Here is a 22,456-nt window from a genome sequence, read left to right on the forward strand (position 1 = left end):
AAAAGTTTTGACTGTTTTCACCCCTAAATACTTTTTTCACACATTTGTCCGCCAAACGTAAGTCAAAGCTTGAACGCTGTCCTAAACAGGCTAAAATTGTATTAAAATCAGTCTTTTTGAATAAAATTAACCCACTATCTGTGGTCATCTTATGACTCCCAACATTTTGGTATTCAAAAATTTTATGACCCCTTATTTTTCTTTCCAAAATGTATGACCCCCACCCTGTATATTAATTTTGCCCCCCCCCCCCCCTTTCAGAAGAAAATGATAGCCCCTTAGGGTTAGGGTTGGGGTAGGGCAGTCTTAAAATGAGACTATTATTTAAGTTCCACCCTATTCAGTAATCGCTCCTGCATCTTTTAAAGGACTGTTATATTACAACGGGGAAGTGACGGTACTTTTTTGCTTAAAAATTACGGCATACCAACATTATATAACAAGTTATGTCGGGTCATGTATTGAATGTCATACTTTGTCACCTGATAGTTTTATTGAAAGTCATGCATGATTACATTTCTAAAAAAATATCGCTATTGAATCATTAAATTTGTGCATCCTAGCATTAAAAACAACTCCACCTGCAGACAATCACATACAAACAGTATCACTAGGATCCACAACATGCTCATCTATCAGGGCACAGTTATTTAACCCCCAATACATTTGTACATTGAATGATCTGACCTTTGGAAATTTGGGTACAAAAACTCATACTCTGCAACTTGAGGTCAAATTTTGCACCATGATTGTTTAAATGAGGTTATTGAACTATGTCATTGGGATGAGGCCATTGTGGTTCATACCCGGGGTTCATAGTGTATTGCATTCATGAAATAACCACAAACATATACAAAATGGGCTATTCCAGTTAAAATCCATACACCCCCTATGGAAGACATAGCCATAATCTTCAACACAGGGAGCGTACATTTTAAATGGGGTTACCTGAATGGATGATTCCATGATTTGGAATCTACACTCCCTGTATGGGAGATTATGTATTCCATAGGGTGTATGTCCGGCAAACACAAAAATGTTCTTAATATGTTTATATTCAAAACATTTTAAGAACATTTAAATGTTGGGTTAGGAATATGTTTTTGAAACATTACTATAAAATATTTTGGGCAAACAATTTTGTAAAATATTTTTGTCAACAGTTACATAACATTTTGTTAGAATGTTTCTTCATCACATTTTCATAAAGAGCCTCAGAACATTATTAAAACGTGTTTAAACCCTGTATATAATCCGACATTTAAACATTTTCTGTAAAACGTTGTGTGTTTGCTGGGTGGCTTTCAACTGGAATCCAACCCAATATTACAGTCTCAATACCATTTTTATATAGGTAGAAAAAAATAACAAAATACATTGGTTTACACCATGCTATAGTTATTGCAGTGTTTCATGACCAGTGATCATCAGGTGACTGAGTAGCCTACTTGGCCCATACCAAACAATTTAATTTTGATAGTAAAAAAGGCAAACAGGATTACTTTCTACTCTGTTTGTAGCCAACTTCTTTCTTTTTTTTTTGCAAAAACATTTTCTTTTATACATACATACATACATACATAAAGGTATTTATATAGCGCCTTTAAAATTTATCAAGGCGCTGAACAAGGAGAGAAAGGATGGGGAAAAAAAAGAAACACAGTGGAACAAGAAAGAAGCTAACTGAAAAGGTGAGTTTTCAGTTTCTTCCTGAAAACTGGAATTGATGGAGACTCCCTGATGGCTTTAGGGAGTTTGTTCCATTCCTCGGGCCAGAGACAGAGAAGGTATTTAAACCAGATCCTCTATGTGCCCTAGGCTGACTAAGCAGGGTCTTATCGGAAGAAGATCTCAATTCTCTTCCGGGAGCATAGGCTGAAAGAAGCTCACAAAGATAATTGGGGGCACGGCCCTGAGAGCACTTGAAAACATAAAGCAGGAGTTTAAAAAGAATTCGGTCCTGGATTGGAAGCCAATGTAATTGAATGAGAAGGTCGGAGGTACCAGTTGAGCGAGGACAGAGAAAATCAAACGCACAGCACGATTTTGCAGCTTCTGCAGTCTATTTCTTTCACCTTGAGTGATACCATAGAGGATTGCATTGCCATAATCAAGTCGGGACAGTATGAGAGAGCGAACAGCATGGTGACAGGTATCCTGGTCAATGAATTTACGGATGCGGTAAAGATTACGAAGATGGAAATTGACAGACTTTGTGAGGGTGGTAATGTGGTCACGCATAGACATGGTGGGATCAAATATGATTCCCAGATTCGGATGGAATTGGGGGCTCGATGATGACTGAGCTGCTCAAATGAAGCGTAACATTGGAAATGGAGTTAATGGCACGAGGATGCAGCAGCAAAGAATTCAGTTTTTGATCATTCAACTTGAGTTTATTGATTGTCATCCACTTCTTGATATCTGAGATACATGCAGACAATCTGGATAAAGCTAGATCAGAACTTCCAGGAACAGAAGGATCAAAGGCAGTATAAAGCTGTGTATCATCTGCATATACATGGTATCTCAGATGATGATGAGTTATGATATCAGCGACAGGTTTAGTGTAAAAAGTAAATATGAGAGGACCCACAACTGAGCCCTGAGGAACCCCAAAATCCACAGATTGCTCATCCGAAAGGGTGCCAGAGATACTGACACGATTTGTGCGGTTCTTGAGGTAGCTATCAAACCAGTTCAACACGAGACCACGCAGCCCGTAAGATGTAGCAAGGCGAGATGTTAATAAATCATGGTCAATCGTGTCGCACGCCGCCGACAAATCCAACAAGACAAGATAAACAGCCCTGTTATTGTCAATCTCATGCATAATGTCATTTTTGACACGTAGAATGGCAGTTTCAGTGCTATGGTTGCCTCTATAAGCTGACTGAAAAGGTTGTTCCAGGGAATGTTCCATGATATATGAATCAAGACGACGAGAAACAACCTTTTCAATGACTTTGGATAGGAAGGGGATATTGGAGACAGGCCTATAGTTACTCAAGTTATTTTGATCCAAATTTGATTTCTTAAGGATCGGAGTAACTATGGCCCGACGTAAGGAGTCTGGGAAAACACCAGTATACTGATGGAAGTATTCACAATATGTGAGACAAACTGAACCATATCATGGACATAGGTCTTAAGAAGCCATGTAGGCATGGAGTCCAGAGAACAAGTCTTATTTGGTGCACGAACAATAATTTCAGAGATTTCATCATGATCAGCGAAGCAAATGAAGATAACTCACAATTTACAGGAACATCATGAAACCCGAAAGCAGTCAAGTCACCAATTCCAGATGTTGCATCAAGTTCATTTCTTATATTCACAATTTTACCTTTGAATGAAAGAGCAAACTTGTCACCCAGTGGTTTACCAGATTCACCAACAGGAAGATTGTTGCGGGTTGTATTAAGAAGAGTATTAATGGTTTTGAAAGTATCTTTAACATTGCCGCTAGATAACTTATCAGTAAAATAAGATGCCTTGGCACTGTGGATAAGTTCAGAAAGCACACCCAACTGAACAACATATGCTTCATGCGGTCAGTATCCAGTTTGCTCTTCACGCCAGCGACGTTCAAGTCTACGCTTAACCCTTCTAGCAAGATGAATATCATCATTATACCAAGGCGCTCTTGGGCGAATAGTTCTGTTGCGAGATTGTATAGGGCAATACCTATCAAGAACATCACAAACAGTGGCATCATAGAATTGCACTTGCTCATCAACATTCATGATGCTCATTAAAGGAGCTAACTCAGTTGTCAAGTCCATCATGAGTTGATCAATGTCAACAGTCCTAAAATCACGGCAACTAGTATATGTTCTAGGCATATCTGGTTTTTACGATTTAGTTTGAAAAACACAGAATAGTGATCATCAGACATTAGATTTTGATGGGTTTTGCAATTCATCACAAGATTATCATCAACATTACCAATGACTAAGTCTAACTGGTTTCCAGATTTATGAGTAGGACCAGTCACATAGTTTTGTAAGTTATTGCAGGAGAGAATGTTAATAAATTTGGCAACATGAGATTTTGTGGGCTCATTCATATGAATATTGAAATCCCCAGGTAAATATGTTTACCTGGCAACTGGGCTGCATCCCCTTTAAAGTTGTCGATTTCAACAAGATAGTCACTTAGTTTGAGTTTGTTAACTTTTGATGGTGGGGGCCTGTATATGACAATGAAAAGAATTGATCTAGATTGAACAGTTACTACAATATGCTCAAATGTCGTTGTTACAATACCACTACTAATTGACATCAAATTCAATTCGGTTTTATATAAAACACCAATACCACCTCCTCGTGTACCACTTCTTCCATCGTGTCGAGGGTGGTTTAGGAACAGATAACCTGGGGTTTGAATTCCCCAATAATGACATTTTCGTCGTCATACAGCCATGTCTCTGTCAGAAAAAAGACGTCAATGTCATTTTCAGTTGTGTAATCACATAGAAGAGCCGTCTTGTTCCTGACAGACCAGGCGTTCCACAAACATATATCAAGAGTGGTTTCATTGAAATTTGAGACACACTTAATTGTACGCAAGTTATTAATTTGGTTTTTCTTTCTGATAAGTTAAAAATATATTTTAAAAGGCCAAAATAGGCTCGTTGAGTAGGGCTATGTGTCAAACCAGCAAAGTTGCTCAACTGATTTCCCAAAGCTGCATGTAAGTTTGTGACAAACCTAAAAAAATTGTGCGTAAAATTTGTAGCTGCTCTTAGATAATGCACATAGAAAGAACAGATTTGAACATTAAAGCAATATTATTTACTGACAACAATATACCTCATAGATCACACACTAGGGTCAAAGTGTTCCTGCACTTCATGTTCTATATTAGAGGTGAATTGCAATAACTATTGCTCATCTTATATACATGCAGCCTTTTTGTTACAATTACACAGAGAAATCAAACAAAAAGCTATAATAAGAACACACACAAACAATATTCCGTAAACTACAATCATTGAAAAAGTCCTTGGAACGCTTAGCATACTCTGTCGAAATTCTGTGCAGAATTTCTTATGATCATGTATATTGTGCTTGGGAACAAACATGACATCTACAACAATGATTTACCCTTCCCCTCTCCCAATCAATCAATGTTGGAACACATTGGAAAACCGTTGAAGACATTGGCATTTCTCAACATTGCGCGGGGGTGAGGGGGTGACAGTTTTCCGTTATTTACACACAAGCGCTCCAAGACTTTTTTCGATGATTGTAGGGTATTTACATGCAAATCTAGAAAGTTTGTTTAAAGGTGGGTGGACCCAATTGACAGCCTTATTATCCCCCAATGGACCATTCATTCAAGTTGAAATTCATACAGCCCCTACTGAAGGCATGCTTAATCTCCCACACAGGGAGTGTATATCTCAAATTGGGTCACCCACTCAGGTAACATCATTTGAAATATGCTCTCCATGCGTAGGAGATTAAAGTCCCATTCAGTGATCCCAGTGCAAGTCTTTCAAGTTGTCATTTGGAATTTTATTACCTATATATCTTCCACAACTGGAGTGAGTATTTCAAATGGAAGTTACCCAATTGTCTATTCTAATTGAAACCAGGGCAGGATTTACCATAGGGCCAGATGGGCCCGGGCCCAGAGCCCCCAAATTCTGGGGCCCCCAAAATTGCCCTGTGCAGTGTGCATCTTCCATTTTCGCCTAAAAAACACCATGTTTTGGGCCAAAATAGCCTACAAAAATAGCAAAATTTTGCTAAAATAGTCTAAAATTAAAAAATTTTCACGCAAATGTTCTATATAGTAAAACCTAAAAACTTGGCCACTTGAGTGCACATGCCTTGTTCAGTGTGTTTGGGGCCTCCAAATTTTGGCCTGGCCCAGGGCCCCCAAAAAGGTAAATCCGGCCCTGATTGAAACCCATACTCCCTATGGAGAACACTTTAGCTAAATCTTCCACATGGGAATTGTGGATTTTAAATGGAATAGCACATTAGGTAAAAAAAACACTAATATGAAAATCAACTTATTAATGTTTACATAAACTTGCACAATAAGTACATATATCTGAAAAATACATAATCAAATTATTACATCTGGTATATTCACACTCAAATAATTTTTTGACAATTGTTTGATTCTTAGATCAACAATCTTTGGCACTTATCAGAAGTAAACATCTCAAAAAAAAAGTAACTTAACCCCCTTAAATAATGGTCATTATTCAAAAACGGGCTATTGTATTACAAATCTCAAAATTGTGTTGGAAGCAGAATTTATTTCTGCACATTTTGACACCTCATTTGATACAATAGCCCAGAAAACAATAGAACACCGGTCAATTTAATGTAGTGAGGTCCAGATTTGAAAGTTGCACTTACAACAATACAAAAACACTCGGATATCATTACACAAATTTCTTTCCATTATACTGAATACAAATCAATAGAATTTACCGCAACTTTCAAATCTTGCGTTACATTGATTTAATGTACGCTGCGGCATCAATATTTAGACAATTGCTACAAATGAGGTGTCAAAATGCACAGAAATAAATTCTGCTTCCAACACATTTTACAGATTTGTAATATAATCGCCCACTTTTGAATAAAATGGCCATTATTTAAGGGGGGTTAGTTACTTTTTTTGAGATATTTATTATGGTTTTCTGCATGACCAAACGGGTCACGATCAAAACCTGACGTGTACATGTAGATACTTGCACGACTGTATTTTATTTATGAGCAAGGTTTTTAAGTATTTTATTTACATTTTTTTGTTAAATTACATAGTCTCATTCAACCAAATCAAGTATTGCAATTTCATATCAAAATTAACTTCTACATTATAACATGATCAACATGTAAAGATAAATATATTGGAAAGACTAATCATTATTTAGATATGAATAATTTATTCTATTTACAAAATTTAAAATGAAACTGAAGATAGCTGCTCGTTTGATCTACTAGCTGCAATCATTTTACTTTACAAAGAACTAAATAAGAACAAGAGGGAGATTCTTACAACAATATCTGAAGTTATATCTTAGAGGGCATGTATCCGAGGGGTTCTTCATAAAAAGATTGTACGGGGATGTGCCACACAGACCTTCAGATCCTGACTTCTCTACTTTTTGCTGTTTTTGCTACCCATCAGTATACCAATTTTTCACCAAAAACACCCAAAAGGCACCCACATTTCCCTAATCAGGCATTTTTAAGGTCACTTTTGCCAAAATACGCCCAATTGAGCACACTGGTCTCCACTGAAAACACACCCGTCGATATACCAAAATCGCTGAAAAGAAGGGCACTTTTTTCTTTCATTTTTTGTCAGGGGTGCACTCTGCCTCCTCTTCCTTAGCACACATAAATATAACATATATTGCCAGGGGTGTGATTCAAAAGCTTGTAAAATATCCTGAAAATAGTAAAAAAAATCCAGAAAAACAGTGTGAAATTGGGCCAAAATACCCTAACAGGGCCTGAAAATCAATAAAATTGCACAATTTTGGCCCGGGGGGTAGGGGGGCACTCAACTTTGGAAGTGACGGTATGTGCCTGTCAATAGGCCCCCTCTTTTGAAGTCGACTATACCCGATGACCCCCTTTTTTTTTTTTTTTTACCTGATGACCCCCTTTTTTTTAGTTATGGCTACCCAATGACCCCTTTTTTTGGTTGCGGCTATCCAATGACCCCTTTTTCTAGAATAGCATCATCAAAATGCAACAAAAAATGCCGAAACTGTCAAATTTTGCTCCATTTTTTCAAAATTATGCGAAATTTTCAAAATTTTGCTCCATTTTTCAAAATTTTCTACCCGATGACCCTTTCTTTAAATCTTATACTCGATGACCCCCTTTTTTCAAAATATTGTACCCAATGACCCCTTTTTTATTTTGTTTGTACCCAATGACCCCTTTTTTAAAATAACGCTTTGTACCCGATAGGCCCCTACTTCGGGACTCCGGTAGGCACATACCTGTCACTTCAAAAAATTGAGTGCCCCCCCCCCCGGAATTTTGGCCACAAAAATCCAAAAAATTCAAGACAAATCCAGACAAATCACACCCCTTAATTATGCCACTCAATCCAACCACAGATCCTGGAACGAGATCTGTGATCCAACCATGCCTAAAAATCTCCCACCTTACTTTTCGCCGTCGTAGTGTGACATAAAAATTCATCATTGCCATGTCGACTGGTTCACCCTATCTGTATTCAGAACCACGATCAAAACACGATCAAATCAATGGATTGCTAACAGCTGTACAAACCAAGTGAGAAGCAGTCACTAAGGTATCACATATTTACTACTACGGCGAAAAAGAGGGCCTAATATTAACAGTATAAAGTGACAGATCTTATACCAAATTGATAATAATCGACTATAAAAGACAATCGTTGCGTTTTTGTTATTTTGTTTGTGCGATTTTTTACTTCCCATCCTTCCGTTTTCCATCCTTTGACTTTTGAGGTCGACTCTGCAAAGACATATTTGGATTACTCGCAACGTTTTTCACCCCAAACGAGAAATTTTCTGCTCCCGGCATATCGTCATCGATATGAATAATTTCTGTGAGATTGCGGAATTTGACCGACCTTGTTGACTTTATAGAGTCCCTACGTTTCAATCTTGGTGTTGGCGGGATGTCGTAAATAAATCCTTCCTCGCTGTCGTCCTCAAAGCTCCCTCCCATCATATCCATCTCGTAATCTAATCCGGAAAATCCCATCAACAAATCAGGCATGTTTAAGCTTTGTATATCGCCAAGTCGTGCGCCCCCGTCTTTCATTTCCGGTTGGATCGGGGTTTTTATGTCCGCGTCCTCTTCGATATCTGTATCGACATCTGTATCGATATCCGTATCCACCCCTCTGGTTCCCTCCGATTCGGTATCCCTATCACTGATGTTGCTCTCGTCAATTAATATGGTCTGACGGAGCCTATATCTTTCACGGTATTTACTGGCCATGCTGCTGATGCCCAAAGTTGCTGGTGGAGACTGCTGCTTCTCAGTTGATCCTATTGAAGCTTTTGGAGCCATCCTGAATTAAAATGAAATAGCGGAAAAAAATTAGACTATATTTTAATGATAATAGAACAGTTATCATATCACCACCATCTGCAGCAAGGGGTAATCATAATTAACCCCCTGAGCACTACCTGCCGATCTAACATTGCCTCTGATTGGTCAATTACATGATATTTTCACTTTAATCACCAATCAGAATGGAGCTTTGCAAATAATCCACCCCAATTTTGTTGTGTGGTGAAATTATTCTAACAATATTGCTGATTGGACCAATTGATAATGAAAACTTCTTTTTGGCCCAATCGGCAGGTAGTACTCATGGGATTAAGTAAGTAGCAATTCACAATAATTGAGCAAAGTACAGTTTTGAAATGAAAAGAGAATCATGCAAGTAATTAATAAACTACGGTTTGATACCTTTAAAGCCCTTTCTTACTTCAAGCATAAAACAATATTTAGAGCAAAAGCATGTAAATAAACATGTGATAAACATGATAAAATTAATAGCGGTAAGGCTTAAAAGCTATGTCTCAAAGCCCATGGCAATTTCAAAATTGAATGTGGATTTTTTTTCTAATTTTTTTTTCAGCATTTTAAAACTTAATTTTGAATTTGATTTGATTTGATTTGATTTGATTTTGATTTGATTTTATTCGGTATCTCCATATTGCACATACAACAATACAAGGTAAATAGATATAAAATGCATTAAGATGAATAACATATAATACACAAAAAACAAAGCAAGGAGATATCACAGGATAGCCCTTTAAGCCCAAAGGCTTATTTCCGAAGGGGTCCTTTATACATTGAAGGGCAAAAGGCATACATACATATAAAAACAATGTTATTAAAATGTCAATTTCTATTGTTCAAAAGTACACAGCATAAAATTGTGGTTGATTTACACATTTGAAGAACAAATATCAATTGTTTTATACCTAAACAATGCGAGTATCGAATAAGTAAATTTTCTTCAAAATGTCTCGGATTTTATGGCAAAAAAAGTAAATAAATAAAAAAATGAATTTGCCGTTTAAATTGACATGGACATGCTGAGAAACACGAATGTGTGCACGGCTTTGAGACATAGTTTCCATTTTTAAGCCTAAAAGAAAGAAAGCAATTAATAAATAAAACAAAATGTTAATCAAGGCAATAAATATAAGCAAAAGGCTGCAAGCAACTAATATTAAAATGTTACAACAATCAAGCAAAGCCATTATAATATCCCATTTATTGGGCTATTCCATCAGTTGAATCCATACCCCCTGGATGAAATGACCTTAATGTTAAGGGCATGTCTTTCACAGGGGGTGTATGCATTTCATCTGGAATAGGCTTGATAATTAGCTTCCAATCAGTTACCAAAAGCTGGTCTCATTTGAATAAATAAGCATGTTAAATAAAATATGCAAAATGAATTAGCAAATATCATTTAAATTAACCTGCTTTTTGCAAAAAGGGAAAAAAATGTAATTAGTATAATGGGATTCATTCCAATGTAAATCCACACTCCCCCTGGAAATATCTTCCACAGGGGGAGCATGAATTTCAAATGGAATAATCACTTTAGTCAGCTCCATTTGAACTTCATATACCCTCTGAGAAAGATTCAACCTGAAACTTCCACAGAGGGAAGGTGAGTTTCAAATAGAGTTGTTTAATGTGCTCATTCCATTTATAATTCATAGTCCCCCTCTGGAAGATATTTCCAAAATCATCCGCAGGGGTAGTGTGGATTTTATATGGAATATCCCAGATATGCAGCAGCATCACCAGCAGCAGAGTCAAGCATATTCCCGTATGCAATTGAGATTGGTTGACTTCCTTACGTTTTGACCATCGTCTCACGGTTGTTTTGGACATCGATCTAAAGATATGTTTATGAAGGTTGTCAATTGACCAATTGCCACCACATCATCAGTCGGCCTGAAGATGCACTTTGGGTATGATGTGATACCGTAGCCACTCCAACAAACGTGAATCCAGTTGAATTTTTTCATTATTTCCATCTAAAGAAGCTTCTCAGAATCTTGTAAATTGCAGTACCCAAAAAAACTCTTGGCTGATTCATGATGCTGTTGAAACAAAGCCACTTGCATTGTAGATAGCTGGCTCCACAAATGGACTGACAGAGGATGAACATCATTCAATCAATCAATCAATCAATTAGCCAATCAATCAATCAAATCAATCTTTTGACTGTCATTGGAGGAAATATTCTTGTGCTGTTCAGCCTTGTATCATGGCTGTTACAATATCACTGCAAATCCATTTTATTAGTTACATCACTGCGTAAAATATTGCAACTTTTTCCTCTTGAACTTGTGACACATATACAAAATTTAATATACATTGTAGATATAAAATGTGCTAAATAAATAAACAACTCTAAAATATATTTCAGACTGAGACCTGCATGGTCAAATATAGATTGCATAATAAATAAGAACCTGTGTACCAAACATGTGATCAATAAATTGGATCTATATTGATTAATAGATCCAATTAATCACATTTTGCAGGCCTTCAACAGTTTGGACGGATTAACACAAATTGAACACAGCAGCTAGATACAGATTGCGATTCCATGTATATACCCTGTAATTCCATGCTTTTGTAGCATCTCATGGCACTTTAGCTGTAGAATTTGGCAACACAAAATTTAAACTGCAAGAAACTCAGAAATAACTTTCCTCCTGCAGCGGATGAATGAACGGCGATGGTTCGTAATATATTCCGTCTCCAGTTTGAGCCGTTGATGCCATATACAAATCGGAGCCGGTGCCAACATTGGAAAAATCCCACCTTTGGTAAAATCCCACACTGCCACGACTTCTTCCAGAGGATGACGATGAGCCCTCAGCTGGCTTCTCCCCGATTACGAGTGGTATATGAAAGTTGTCGGAGAAGTCAGTAGAAGCTCGACCATCTGTAGTTTTACTTTGCCTGCGATTCAAATACGGTTCGTAATCTTGGACGTTGGATACTCTGTCAAACGGCAGTTGATAACCAGATGGTCCAGCAGCCTCTTCACGTTCATCTGGTCTTGCAGCTTGTGCACGTTCAGCTGGTATCGCCGTTCCACCGTAAGCACCCCCCTCAAAGATTCTAGGATCTTCATCATCAAGCGAAATTGATGATTCCTCATCGATATCGGCAGGAGGATTAAAATCGTCCGTTCGTAAACTATCACCAACCCCGCCATTCTGCCACCTGTGGTATAACTTATGAAATTTATTTCTCAATGTCGGAAAGTCAAATGTCACCTCCTTCCTCCGTTTCTTTGGTTTACCATTTGCTTTACTTTTGTTTTCAAAGTCTTCTACAAGCTTTCCGATATCGTAATGTTCCCTCCAATTTACTGTCTGAGGCTGGGACTTTGACGTTGTCTGTGATGTCATTGGCTGAGAACTTCTAACACTCTCAGATGCTGCATTCTTTGGTAGATACATGGAATGTTGTGGTTTAAAATTTCTAGCTCTTTGAACAATTCTGGGTTGGTCTTCGCTAGTAGACCTGAACTGAGGTCCCAGTCTGAATGGGAAAGAGTGACCGGCAGCTAACCCACGTTGCTGTTGCGAATTCAACGAAGGATTAGAGCTGCGCATACTAGTCCTACTGTGGTCTTGTGTCATGTGTTCAAGAGGAATGCTTTGCTTAGTTCTAGAATCCGATCTGTCACTTCCTAGTTCATAACTCTGATGATGTTGCGAAGTTGATGATGACCCCTGACCATCGTTACTAAAAAAATTATTATTAAGTATTGAAGGATGTTGATGTCGTACATTCCCTCTTGGAAGAGTTAATCTGTGATCGGGATTAAACCGGTCATCGTCTACGACGGAATGTTGCAGAAGATCGGAAAAAGTCTTTCCGGCAGTACCATGAGCTTTTTTATTTTTATTTTTATTTTTTCCCCGCTTCTGCTTTGGCTGAATAGGGAGGAAAGAAGCAGGTCGTTGATGTCTTTGTTCTGGGCGCCATCTAGGAAAGAGAAATCATTTCAATCATAGTTAATTCTTAGTCACTTATAGTACTCAATTCTTTAATTTTTCAAATTTGATGACGCCATTGGTTTAACACTGGGTACCGTCTACAAAAGAGAAATCATTTTAATTAAAGTTAATTCTTAGTCAATTATTTACTAAATTTTGATGTCGCTATTGGTTTAGCAGGTAAACACAAAACTATGACAAATAATTCCAAAAGTGTATTTGTGTTATTAACCAATATTTTACTATAGTCCGTATACCTTCCTTTCAGTAATTTTGATACTGTTTTTATTGTATATAAATGTAATGATGAAAAGTATATAAAAGTATGTTTTCAGAAAGGAAATGACGCAAGGAATATATAGCATAACAGATTCTTGCAACGTTGGGCAAATATCCCAGCGATAAGGCGATAATCAGTATCCTAGCTATAGTGGAATAGCGTCATAGAGGCACGGAGGGTTTTGGAGGGCATGTGCCCAATCAAAGAGGAAAAAAAGCCAAAAATGGCTTTTGACCCCCCCATCAATCAAATAGGAAAATTGCCCAAAATAGCTTTTGCCTCCCCCCCTATCAGGCCCCATCAAGCCCAATCATGGTTGGTTCCCTCACAATATTATGAAATATTTCACTGTAAGGTAGCATATAACCTTTAAATGAACTACATCATTACGGGACCATTCCCTTTTAAAAGAAATTTTTATCTTTACCTGCTTTTGTTGACACGGCTCATGAATATGCAACAGCCTACACTCAGGCAAATTATTATCAATGCAAGAGCACCACAGACCATCCCAATGATGATAAATAAAGTACTTGATGAGATACCCTGTGCACCTGTGTAAAAAGGAAACAAAAAAAATAACTTAATGTACATCATTTTATAACAAGAGCATTAGCAAAATCAGAAAATAACCTTTTTTATTCTCCCAAAAAGACCCACAATTTTGATCTTTTGTCCCTGAATGACCCCAATTTACATAATTTTGCCCCTAAATGATGCACATCTTAGAAATAATATTAAGGCTGCACATGCAATGAACCTGCTACTACCCCTATGGATAATGGCCCCTAAAAACATCCAATGTCCCATAGTAGAAGGTAGATATATCATCTAAATGTAAGAGATTCTGCAGTACCACTGAAAAATTGTATTTGTGACATGATCAAATTCTTTTGCTTTATATTGTTTTCAGCCATTGATAAATTGCTCATAATTTGGTAACCAGATGTCCGATTTTGATGGGATCTGCATCAAAATGTAGCATTCGTAAACTGTTAGAAAATGATATAAAAAACTTCTAATTGAAAATTGCCGACATGTGACTCATTCCCCTTGATCATGTCACATTTTTAAATCAACCATTAGGATATTCAATAATATTGTTCCATGAAAACATGTTTTTCAACTTGAAATCCTTTTTCAGGGCAAGAACTGGATAAATATCAGCCATCTTCAGTAGATAACAACATATCAACCATTATCAGTAGATAGCAACATTGAAACAATCTCGTATGAGCCATCATCAATAGATAGCAACATTAAAACAATCTGATATGAGCCATTGTCAGTAGATAGCAACATACCATCCATCTTCAGTAGATAGCAACATATCCATGGGTCGATTTAGCCACTGGCCCGCTGGCCCTGGCCAGTAGTTTTCTCTTCGGGCCAGGAGATTTTCTTCTGTCTGGATGGCCCAGTGGGCTGGTTGGGATTTTAGCATAATTGTGAATTTATGACGTGTTACAATATTGAAACACAATGAAGTAGAATCTGGGCCAGTGGATTTGCCCTTGGGCCAGCTGGAGACATTCCCAGCTGGCCCAAAGGCCAGCTGATTATTGCTCCTTGTTTCTACCCCTGCATATCAGCCATCTTCAGTAGATAGCAACATTGAAACAATCTGATATAAGCCATTTTCATTATAGATAGCAACATTAAACCAATATGATATGAGCTATCTTCAGTAGATAGTAACATTAACACCATCTGATATGAGCCATCTTCAGTAGATAGCAACTAAGTAACATTAAAACAATCTGATATGAGTCATCTTCAGTAGATAGCAACATTAACATGATCTGATATCAACTATCTTCAGTAGATAGCAACATTAACATGATCTGATATGAGCCATCTTCAGTAGATATTAGCATTAACATGATCTGATATGAGCCATCTTAGGTAGCAACATTAACATGATCTGATATCAACTATCTTCAGTAGATAGCAACATTAACACCATCTGATATGAGCCATCTTCAGTAGATAGCAACATTAACATGATCTGATATGAGCCATCTTCAGTAGATAGCAACATTAACATGATCTGATATCAGCCATCTTCAGTAGATAGCAACATTAAAACAATTTGATAAGAGTCATCTTCAGTAAATAGCAACATTAACATGATCTGATATGAGCCATCTTCAGTAGATAGCAACATTAACATGATCTGATATGAGCCATCTTCAGTAGATAGCAACATTAACATGGTCTGATATCAGCTATCATCAGTAGATAGCAATATTAAAACAATCTTACATCATCCATCTTCAGTAGATAGCAACATATCAGCCATCTTCAGTAGATAGCAACATTTAATAACATGATCTGATGTGAGCCATCTTCAGTAGATAGCAACATTAACATGATCTGATATCAGCTATCATCAGTAGATAGCAACATTACAACAATCTTATATCATCCATCTTCAGTAGATAGCAACATATCAGCCATCTTCAGTAGATAGCAACATTGAAACAATCTGATATAGCAATATTAAACCAATCTGATATCAGCTATCTTCAGTAGATAGCAACATTAACACAATCTGATATCAGCTATCTTCAGTAGATAGCAACATTAAAACAATCTCATCCGGACTATCTTCAGAAGATGGCAAGGTTATATGTCCTACTGTTTGTCATTTGTTTACTGGGAGTTTAAAGCCCCTCTTAACTGCGAGAAATAAAACATGTTTGGCCTGGTTTGAATAAAAAAAAAGGTCGGTTGGCCGATTTCCTTTTTTTCCCTGTAGTTTCTAAATAATGTGTAACTTGCAATATTATGCAATTGTGGTGCTTAAAGAAAAAAAAAAATAAATTGTTTGGTTGCCTTTTCGAGACAAAAATTTGGAGGGTCGGTAGGTCGATGCAATAATATAGACTGGAATAAAAGCGTTTCTAGATTTTCAAAAAATTGGGTCTTTTTACTCTGTAGAATAAAAATATCTTTCCCATTTTTCATAAGTAGGGTTGGTCGATTGAGGCCAAACATTTTTTTGCGTAATGATGATTTTAATATTCATGTAATAATTTTGTAAATAAAATCTTTTTCATTGCTTGGTAAATAAGTGATTTCATATTATGCAATTTGATTTAATAAAGTAACTAGTATGCATGACAACCTGCATGCAATGCAGTACATGCACTCAAGTTGTATATTCTAATAAAGAACAACAAAATAAACAACAAAACAATTGACTATTTGTGACCTTCATTACAAAATAAAAAGTCCCAGGGTGTGTGTGTTAACAGCCAACTTAAAAGAACAGTCACACAAATTTAATTTTGAAAAGTTGATGACCCATGAAGCTCCACAATGAAACCCGAAAGGGAATTATTTATACAGCATATAGTAGAATTTGTCCCTAACTTATAGCACAGTACCATTTTTTTATCAATTAGCCATGCTATTAATATTGTGTAACTTGCAATATTATGCAATTGTGGTGCTTAAGGCAAAAAAAAAAAAAAAAATTGTTTGGTTGCCCTTTCGAGACAAAAATTTGGAGTGTTTCTAGATTTAAATCTGATTTTGAAAGTGGGGGACACAATCATCATTATTAGTCATTGATACTTCACATCCACAGCACCGCATGTCGCGCCTGCGTGACGTAGGCGTCTTAGGGTGGATGTGCCCCCTCAGAAGTGGGGGAAATGGGTACAGTGTTGCCACCAACTCTGAAGACTCATAGTTCTGTACCCACTAACTTCAAAATTAAAAATCAAATTTCGCACATCCAACATGTCCAAAAATCAAAATGCAAGCAAAATTTGAGGAAGAAATATGGAATTTGGTGATTTTTAAACAACTCTGGCAATCATTTTTGTACTTTCTCACAATTCTACAAAGCATGTGCTTGTGACTTTAGGCCCAAAAAAAATGGTTTATCTCAAAGCTCACGAGTGGTTTGAAAACAAATGCGAAATGCAATTTTTTTTTTTTTTTTTTATTCCTGACTTTTTCATGGTATTTGGAGAAAAAAATCTAATTTTCCTCGAATTTTTCCGGAAAAACTAAAAAAAAATTTTGAAATTAAAAAAAAAATCCGCATTTCTTTTTGTCCAAATCTTACGATTTTACAAATGCGAGCGCGAGCTTTGAAACAAACCTTCTTTTTTTTTTTGGCCTTATAATGGACCAAAATGTGGGGAGGGGGACATTTGATATTGTGTTCCCCCTAATTTGTAAAGTGGAGGGACGGTGTCCCCCTGTCCACCACCTGATTTTAAATTTTAACAAGATATGAGGTTAAAGAAAGTAGTGCATTATTTTGCAAGAGGGTGCAATAATACTTTCCTACATTGAAGCATGCACAAAATGGTCAACTCATTTGGAGCGGAAGTGTTCCAATCCTGACAGGGGAAAACTTTTTCTGCAATTTTCAAAATTAGTATTGGTATTTGTTTTCCCAAATTTCAAGATTAGGGATGGTCAAAAAAAAGATAAACAATGATTCATATTTGTTTTAATTCTTGGCCTATAAACATGATTCACAACTCTCTATTAGGCTCGCTATTAGGCTATATTTAAAAAATCATTTGTCTCAAAGCTCTTCAGCTTCTGAAAAGCTAATGCAAAATGCAATTTTTATTTTTATTTTAAATATAGAATTTTTTAATGCTTTTCAAGGTGACCATTAATGCATTTTGATACTGTGAAATCATATCAGACCATATCTTGAGTTGCGTTGTCTTTTATTTTCAAATTGTTCTTTCAAAACATGTGTATAACAAAGCAAGAAGTCAAAATTTGGCTTGGAATCTCAACAAGTTTTTTTTTTTTTTTGCTTTTTGTTGAAAAAATAATTACAACTTTAAAATAACCTATTTATGCGCATGAGTTTAGTAATGCGTGCCAGAGCTTTGAGACAACATTTTTTTTAATATAGCCTTATAAATAAACAACATACAGAAAGGGAATTTGTAAGGAATTTTGCAGTACAGCTCAACTTACCGTACTTTGCCTAACCAGACAGTCCATGCCAAAATTGTTACTACACCTTTACATTTCATCGAATCTCTTTTTGATGTCTGTCATTTTGAACATCATACTTGAAAGATGTATGCTATGTAGAAACTTTATTTTGCAATTTCATAATTTGCATATTATTAGCATATTTGCAAGAAAAAACATGAAAATCAATAAATACCTATATTTTTCACAATTTCAATATTTTATTAGAAATTAAGCATGTAGGCCGTTTGTTATGACTTGATGAATGAAACTGTTAGACAGATTTTGATATTTTTGCTTATTTTTCCTTTTTTGCCCCAAAATGTGTAAAAATCACAATTTTTTTGGATGACCTATATTTTCTTTGAATATTTATCAAATTTCTTAATTTAGGTATAATACAGTGCAGAAAAAGATGTCAAAAAAATCTGTTAAAACAGATTTCCAATAAATTGTTCCATTTTCATTTTTGGGTTAAATACTCAATTTTCATGTGCGGATATTTGAAACATAAAATGAAAACATGTCCATTGCACTTTTTCCTCGAGATGTACTATAATATCAAGGTTACGGATATATTATAATCCCTTCTTATCTTCACTGATCCATCAGATACCTATTGTTATGAATGATCAATGAAAAGGTTCAGAACTGGGCTACTAATGGTCTTGTCAAGTATCTATAGTTATTTTCATGACTGTGTCAACTCAAAAATCATGCAAGGTTGAATGTAGGAAAAGTATGATCAGTTGAGCTGTACTCTGCATGAGCGAACAAGTGAATGCATGCACTAATTGAGTCCTAAAGAAACTAGACCCAACTGACAGGGCCTCTCCCTTCTATTTGTGCTGGTTGGCATCACCAAAACCACAAATGAACACTTTATTTACAAAGCTAACAGAAAGTGTTAAACTTTGATAAATGATATATTAGTGAATGATAAATTGTAATGGTTTTTCAAATTGACTTTAAAACGTTAATTCTGTACAATAGAAGGAAGAGTGGGCATCCCTTCAATTTGTTATTGTGTATTGCCAGGCATTTCACAAAATGTTAACATAAATAACAAGGGGAGATAAATTAAGGTTGGTCTGAACCCTGGAATTATGGAAACTTTCGGGCCTCATAACTTCTAAATTGTTGGTCTAAAGTATATAAAAGTATACATATTTAGAATGGCAAAGACTTGATAAGTTCATCTGTGAGGTCAAATTTGGGCCAAAATTAAAAAAAAAATGAAAAAATGGGTCTTAGATATTTTGGATCTAGTTTTTAAAAATTAATATAAAAAAAATTTGGCCCAAAATTTTTTTTTTTTTTTTACGATGCACAAAATAGAAGTGGGCCAAAATTGTTATTTTTTTTTTTTTTGGCCAAAAGTGGCATTTTGGCCCAAATTTGACCTCACAGATGAACTTATCAAGTCTTTGCCTTTCTAAATATGTATACTTTTATATACTTTAGACCAACAATTTAGAAGTTATGAGGCCCGAAAGTTTCCATAATTCCAGGGTTCAGACCAACCTTAAAGCCCGTTAGATGTGTTATACTTAATACTTAATATATTAAAAATATATATAGACACCCAAAAATCCAAGTGGAGGGCAAACAAACAATATTTTTTGGGCCTTTTAAAAAAAAGGCCAAAAAAATATTGTTTGTTTGCCCTCCACTGATTTCTGAGATGTGTATATATATTTTTAATGCTTCACTACTGTATAGGCATGTAGGCAATGAACATTGGTCATGTGGAAAGGTAAATCATTACTTCAGTCCTTCAATACACATACAAGCATACTTACAGGCACAAGATGCAAAGTTTATTGGAAATATTGATGCAGGAACAGACAGTTATAAACGTTATAATGAGTTTACAGTAATGATTGTCTTCTTTTAGAAAATGTTGTTGGCCAAATTTAGCTTTGAATGAAATTTACACACAGAAAAAGTAATATATAAAAAAACATTGTGAGCTAAAAAGTCAAAAAAATAAATTTTTTAAAGGGGTGACCCTGAATTTGGCCAATATTATGTTAGTCGTGGAGGCCAAGCAAACAAATTTTATTTGCCTAATAATAGATCTAAGATATGAGAATATGCAGACACACACAATAAGAATAAACCACATAAATGGACTTTTTAGGGTCATTGATGTGACACCTTTACTAAAATGTGTTTTGGAAAAAAAAGCCGATTTTTGAATTGTCTATTGATTGCCTGCTGACTTGGGTTAAGGGCTTGGATAGCGACGTTTTCATATATTTTTTGTGGAACGTGAGAGCACATTAGACATTTGTGATATAATACACATTTTATGGCAACTTTTTTTTTTACAGTCCTCAAAGTAAATTGTATAAATCTAATGATATGTACTTGAAGTGTACTAGTATGTAGCTGGGATGAAAAGCCGTACATCATATGAAAATGTTGACCTTTTGTATTAAAGATATAGAATTTTTTCCCTAAAACACTAAAAAAAATGTAGGTCTTTTGGAGGAAAAAAGTATTTGCAATTTCAGAATTTGCAATTGATGGTCAGCTTTTTCATCCCAGCTACATAAATTTCATTTCATTTCATTTTATTAGAAAAAGCATCGTGGCCCTAAGGCCAAATTGAGCAATTTTTACAAAATTTAAAGACATCAAAATATTACTAAATTACAAATACAAAATATATAAACAACAAATTTAAATTCAAATAATGCAAGATAAAAGATGAAAAATATTGCACATATAAAGCAAAAATGGATATTGCCACATATTAAAACATCAGCATGCAGGTGTGAGTTGGGAGTCGGTGTGGGTGGAAAAGGGGTACACAGGTGAAGGGTGCATGAGCGCACGCACCCCGATGCACACACAACGGCATGCCAGCACACATGGTCCCTTCATCTCTGAACCCATACAACACCCAACCACCATAGAAAAAAGCCACTCACACCTGCACACAATATATACTCACACACACACTCACATACCTAATTCACACCACACATATCACTGGGCTCAAACAAACTCCAAAAACACCTGGTACTCCCTCGTGCTCCCACTCACACATACAAATAAAGAGATCATAATAAATTATATAAATAATGACACCTGCATACATGTAATACATCAAAACTGTTTAAAAGCACTAAAAATGGCAAATGCAAAAGGATAACTACTGATTCAATAAATTAATAAAATATGGCACTGGACTATTAGCAAACCTGGATGTTCTGACAGGAATTTTTGATATTGCACTTGAATTATGGAGATTTCTTCCATGGGCTTCAAACCTAGTGGGGGAATGAGATGACTAGTACGAGCATTGGTTGATAGCCCTTCAGCAAATGAATGACAGAGTAATTCTCTTCTGTTAGTTAAAAATCAAGATTGCACGGCAATTGCATCATCATAAGATGTATAGTTCCAACCAAGTATTGTCCTACATGCCCGCTTTTGAATTCTTTCAATATCAGCAGATTGTTTTGATGTAATACTTGAGTGCCAAACCACAGCAGCATATTCGAGAACTGGTCTAAGGTAACTTTTAAGAACAATGGTGAGCTCATCTTGAGAGAAGCCAAATTTTTTTTATTTTTGAAGTATAAAAAGACGCCTATTGGCTCTGGTAAGCATATCATTAACCTGGGCGTCCCATTTAAGATCATTTTGTAACCAGAGACCGAGCACTTTCGCTTTGTCAACATAAGGAAGAGGCTCATTACCAATTCTCAAATCTGTGTGTAGTGGCTCTGATCTACCAAAATTAACAAGAAGAGCCTGGCATTTGGATGGGTTTAATTTAAGGCAATTGTTTTTGGCCCACTCAGTAAAATCATTCAAATCATCTTGAAGACAGCCTTTAACATTACGATGACGGTTCTCACCAAAGGTCATGTCATCAACGTATTTCCAGTATTGTGATTTGGCATCTGTGGCAGCATCATTAATAACAATTTGGAATCCAATAGGACCCAGTTTTGTGCCTTGAGGAACCCCCTTTGACCGTAACATACCCAGATAAAGAATCATTGAATTTCACACACTGTTGTTGTTGTGCAAAAAATCACAAATCCATGGCACAATGGTTCTTCTCACACCAACTTCGATCATTTTCTCAATTAACAAGGTGTGATTGATGAGATCGAACGCTTTTGAGAAATCTGTCAGAACCACTGTGCCAACGT

The 22,456-nt window shown here is 36.1% G+C and overlaps 1 protein-coding gene across 1 annotated transcript in view; it reads right to left on the bottom strand.

The window, feature by feature from the left end:
• Positions 1 to 8,938: 8,938 nt before the first annotated feature.
• LOC140142788 (uncharacterized) overlaps positions 8,939 to 22,456 on the bottom strand; it is a 60,574-nt gene continuing 47,056 nt past the window's right edge. The window contains exons 7-9 of the mRNA XM_072164787.1: positions 13,747 to 13,873; positions 10,874 to 13,028; positions 8,939 to 9,051 (exon numbers count right to left, since the gene is read on the bottom strand). Coding sequence (XP_072020888.1) covers positions 11,723 to 13,028; positions 13,747 to 13,873 — 1,433 coding nt within the window. The 3' untranslated portion in view covers positions 8,939 to 9,051; positions 10,874 to 11,722. The remainder of the gene's footprint in view (positions 9,052 to 10,873; positions 13,029 to 13,746; positions 13,874 to 22,456) is intronic.

This window comes from Amphiura filiformis, chromosome 20, assembly GCF_039555335.1.
Source record: "Amphiura filiformis chromosome 20, Afil_fr2py, whole genome shotgun sequence".
Taxonomy (NCBI): Eukaryota; Metazoa; Echinodermata; class Ophiuroidea; order Amphilepidida; family Amphiuridae; genus Amphiura; species Amphiura filiformis.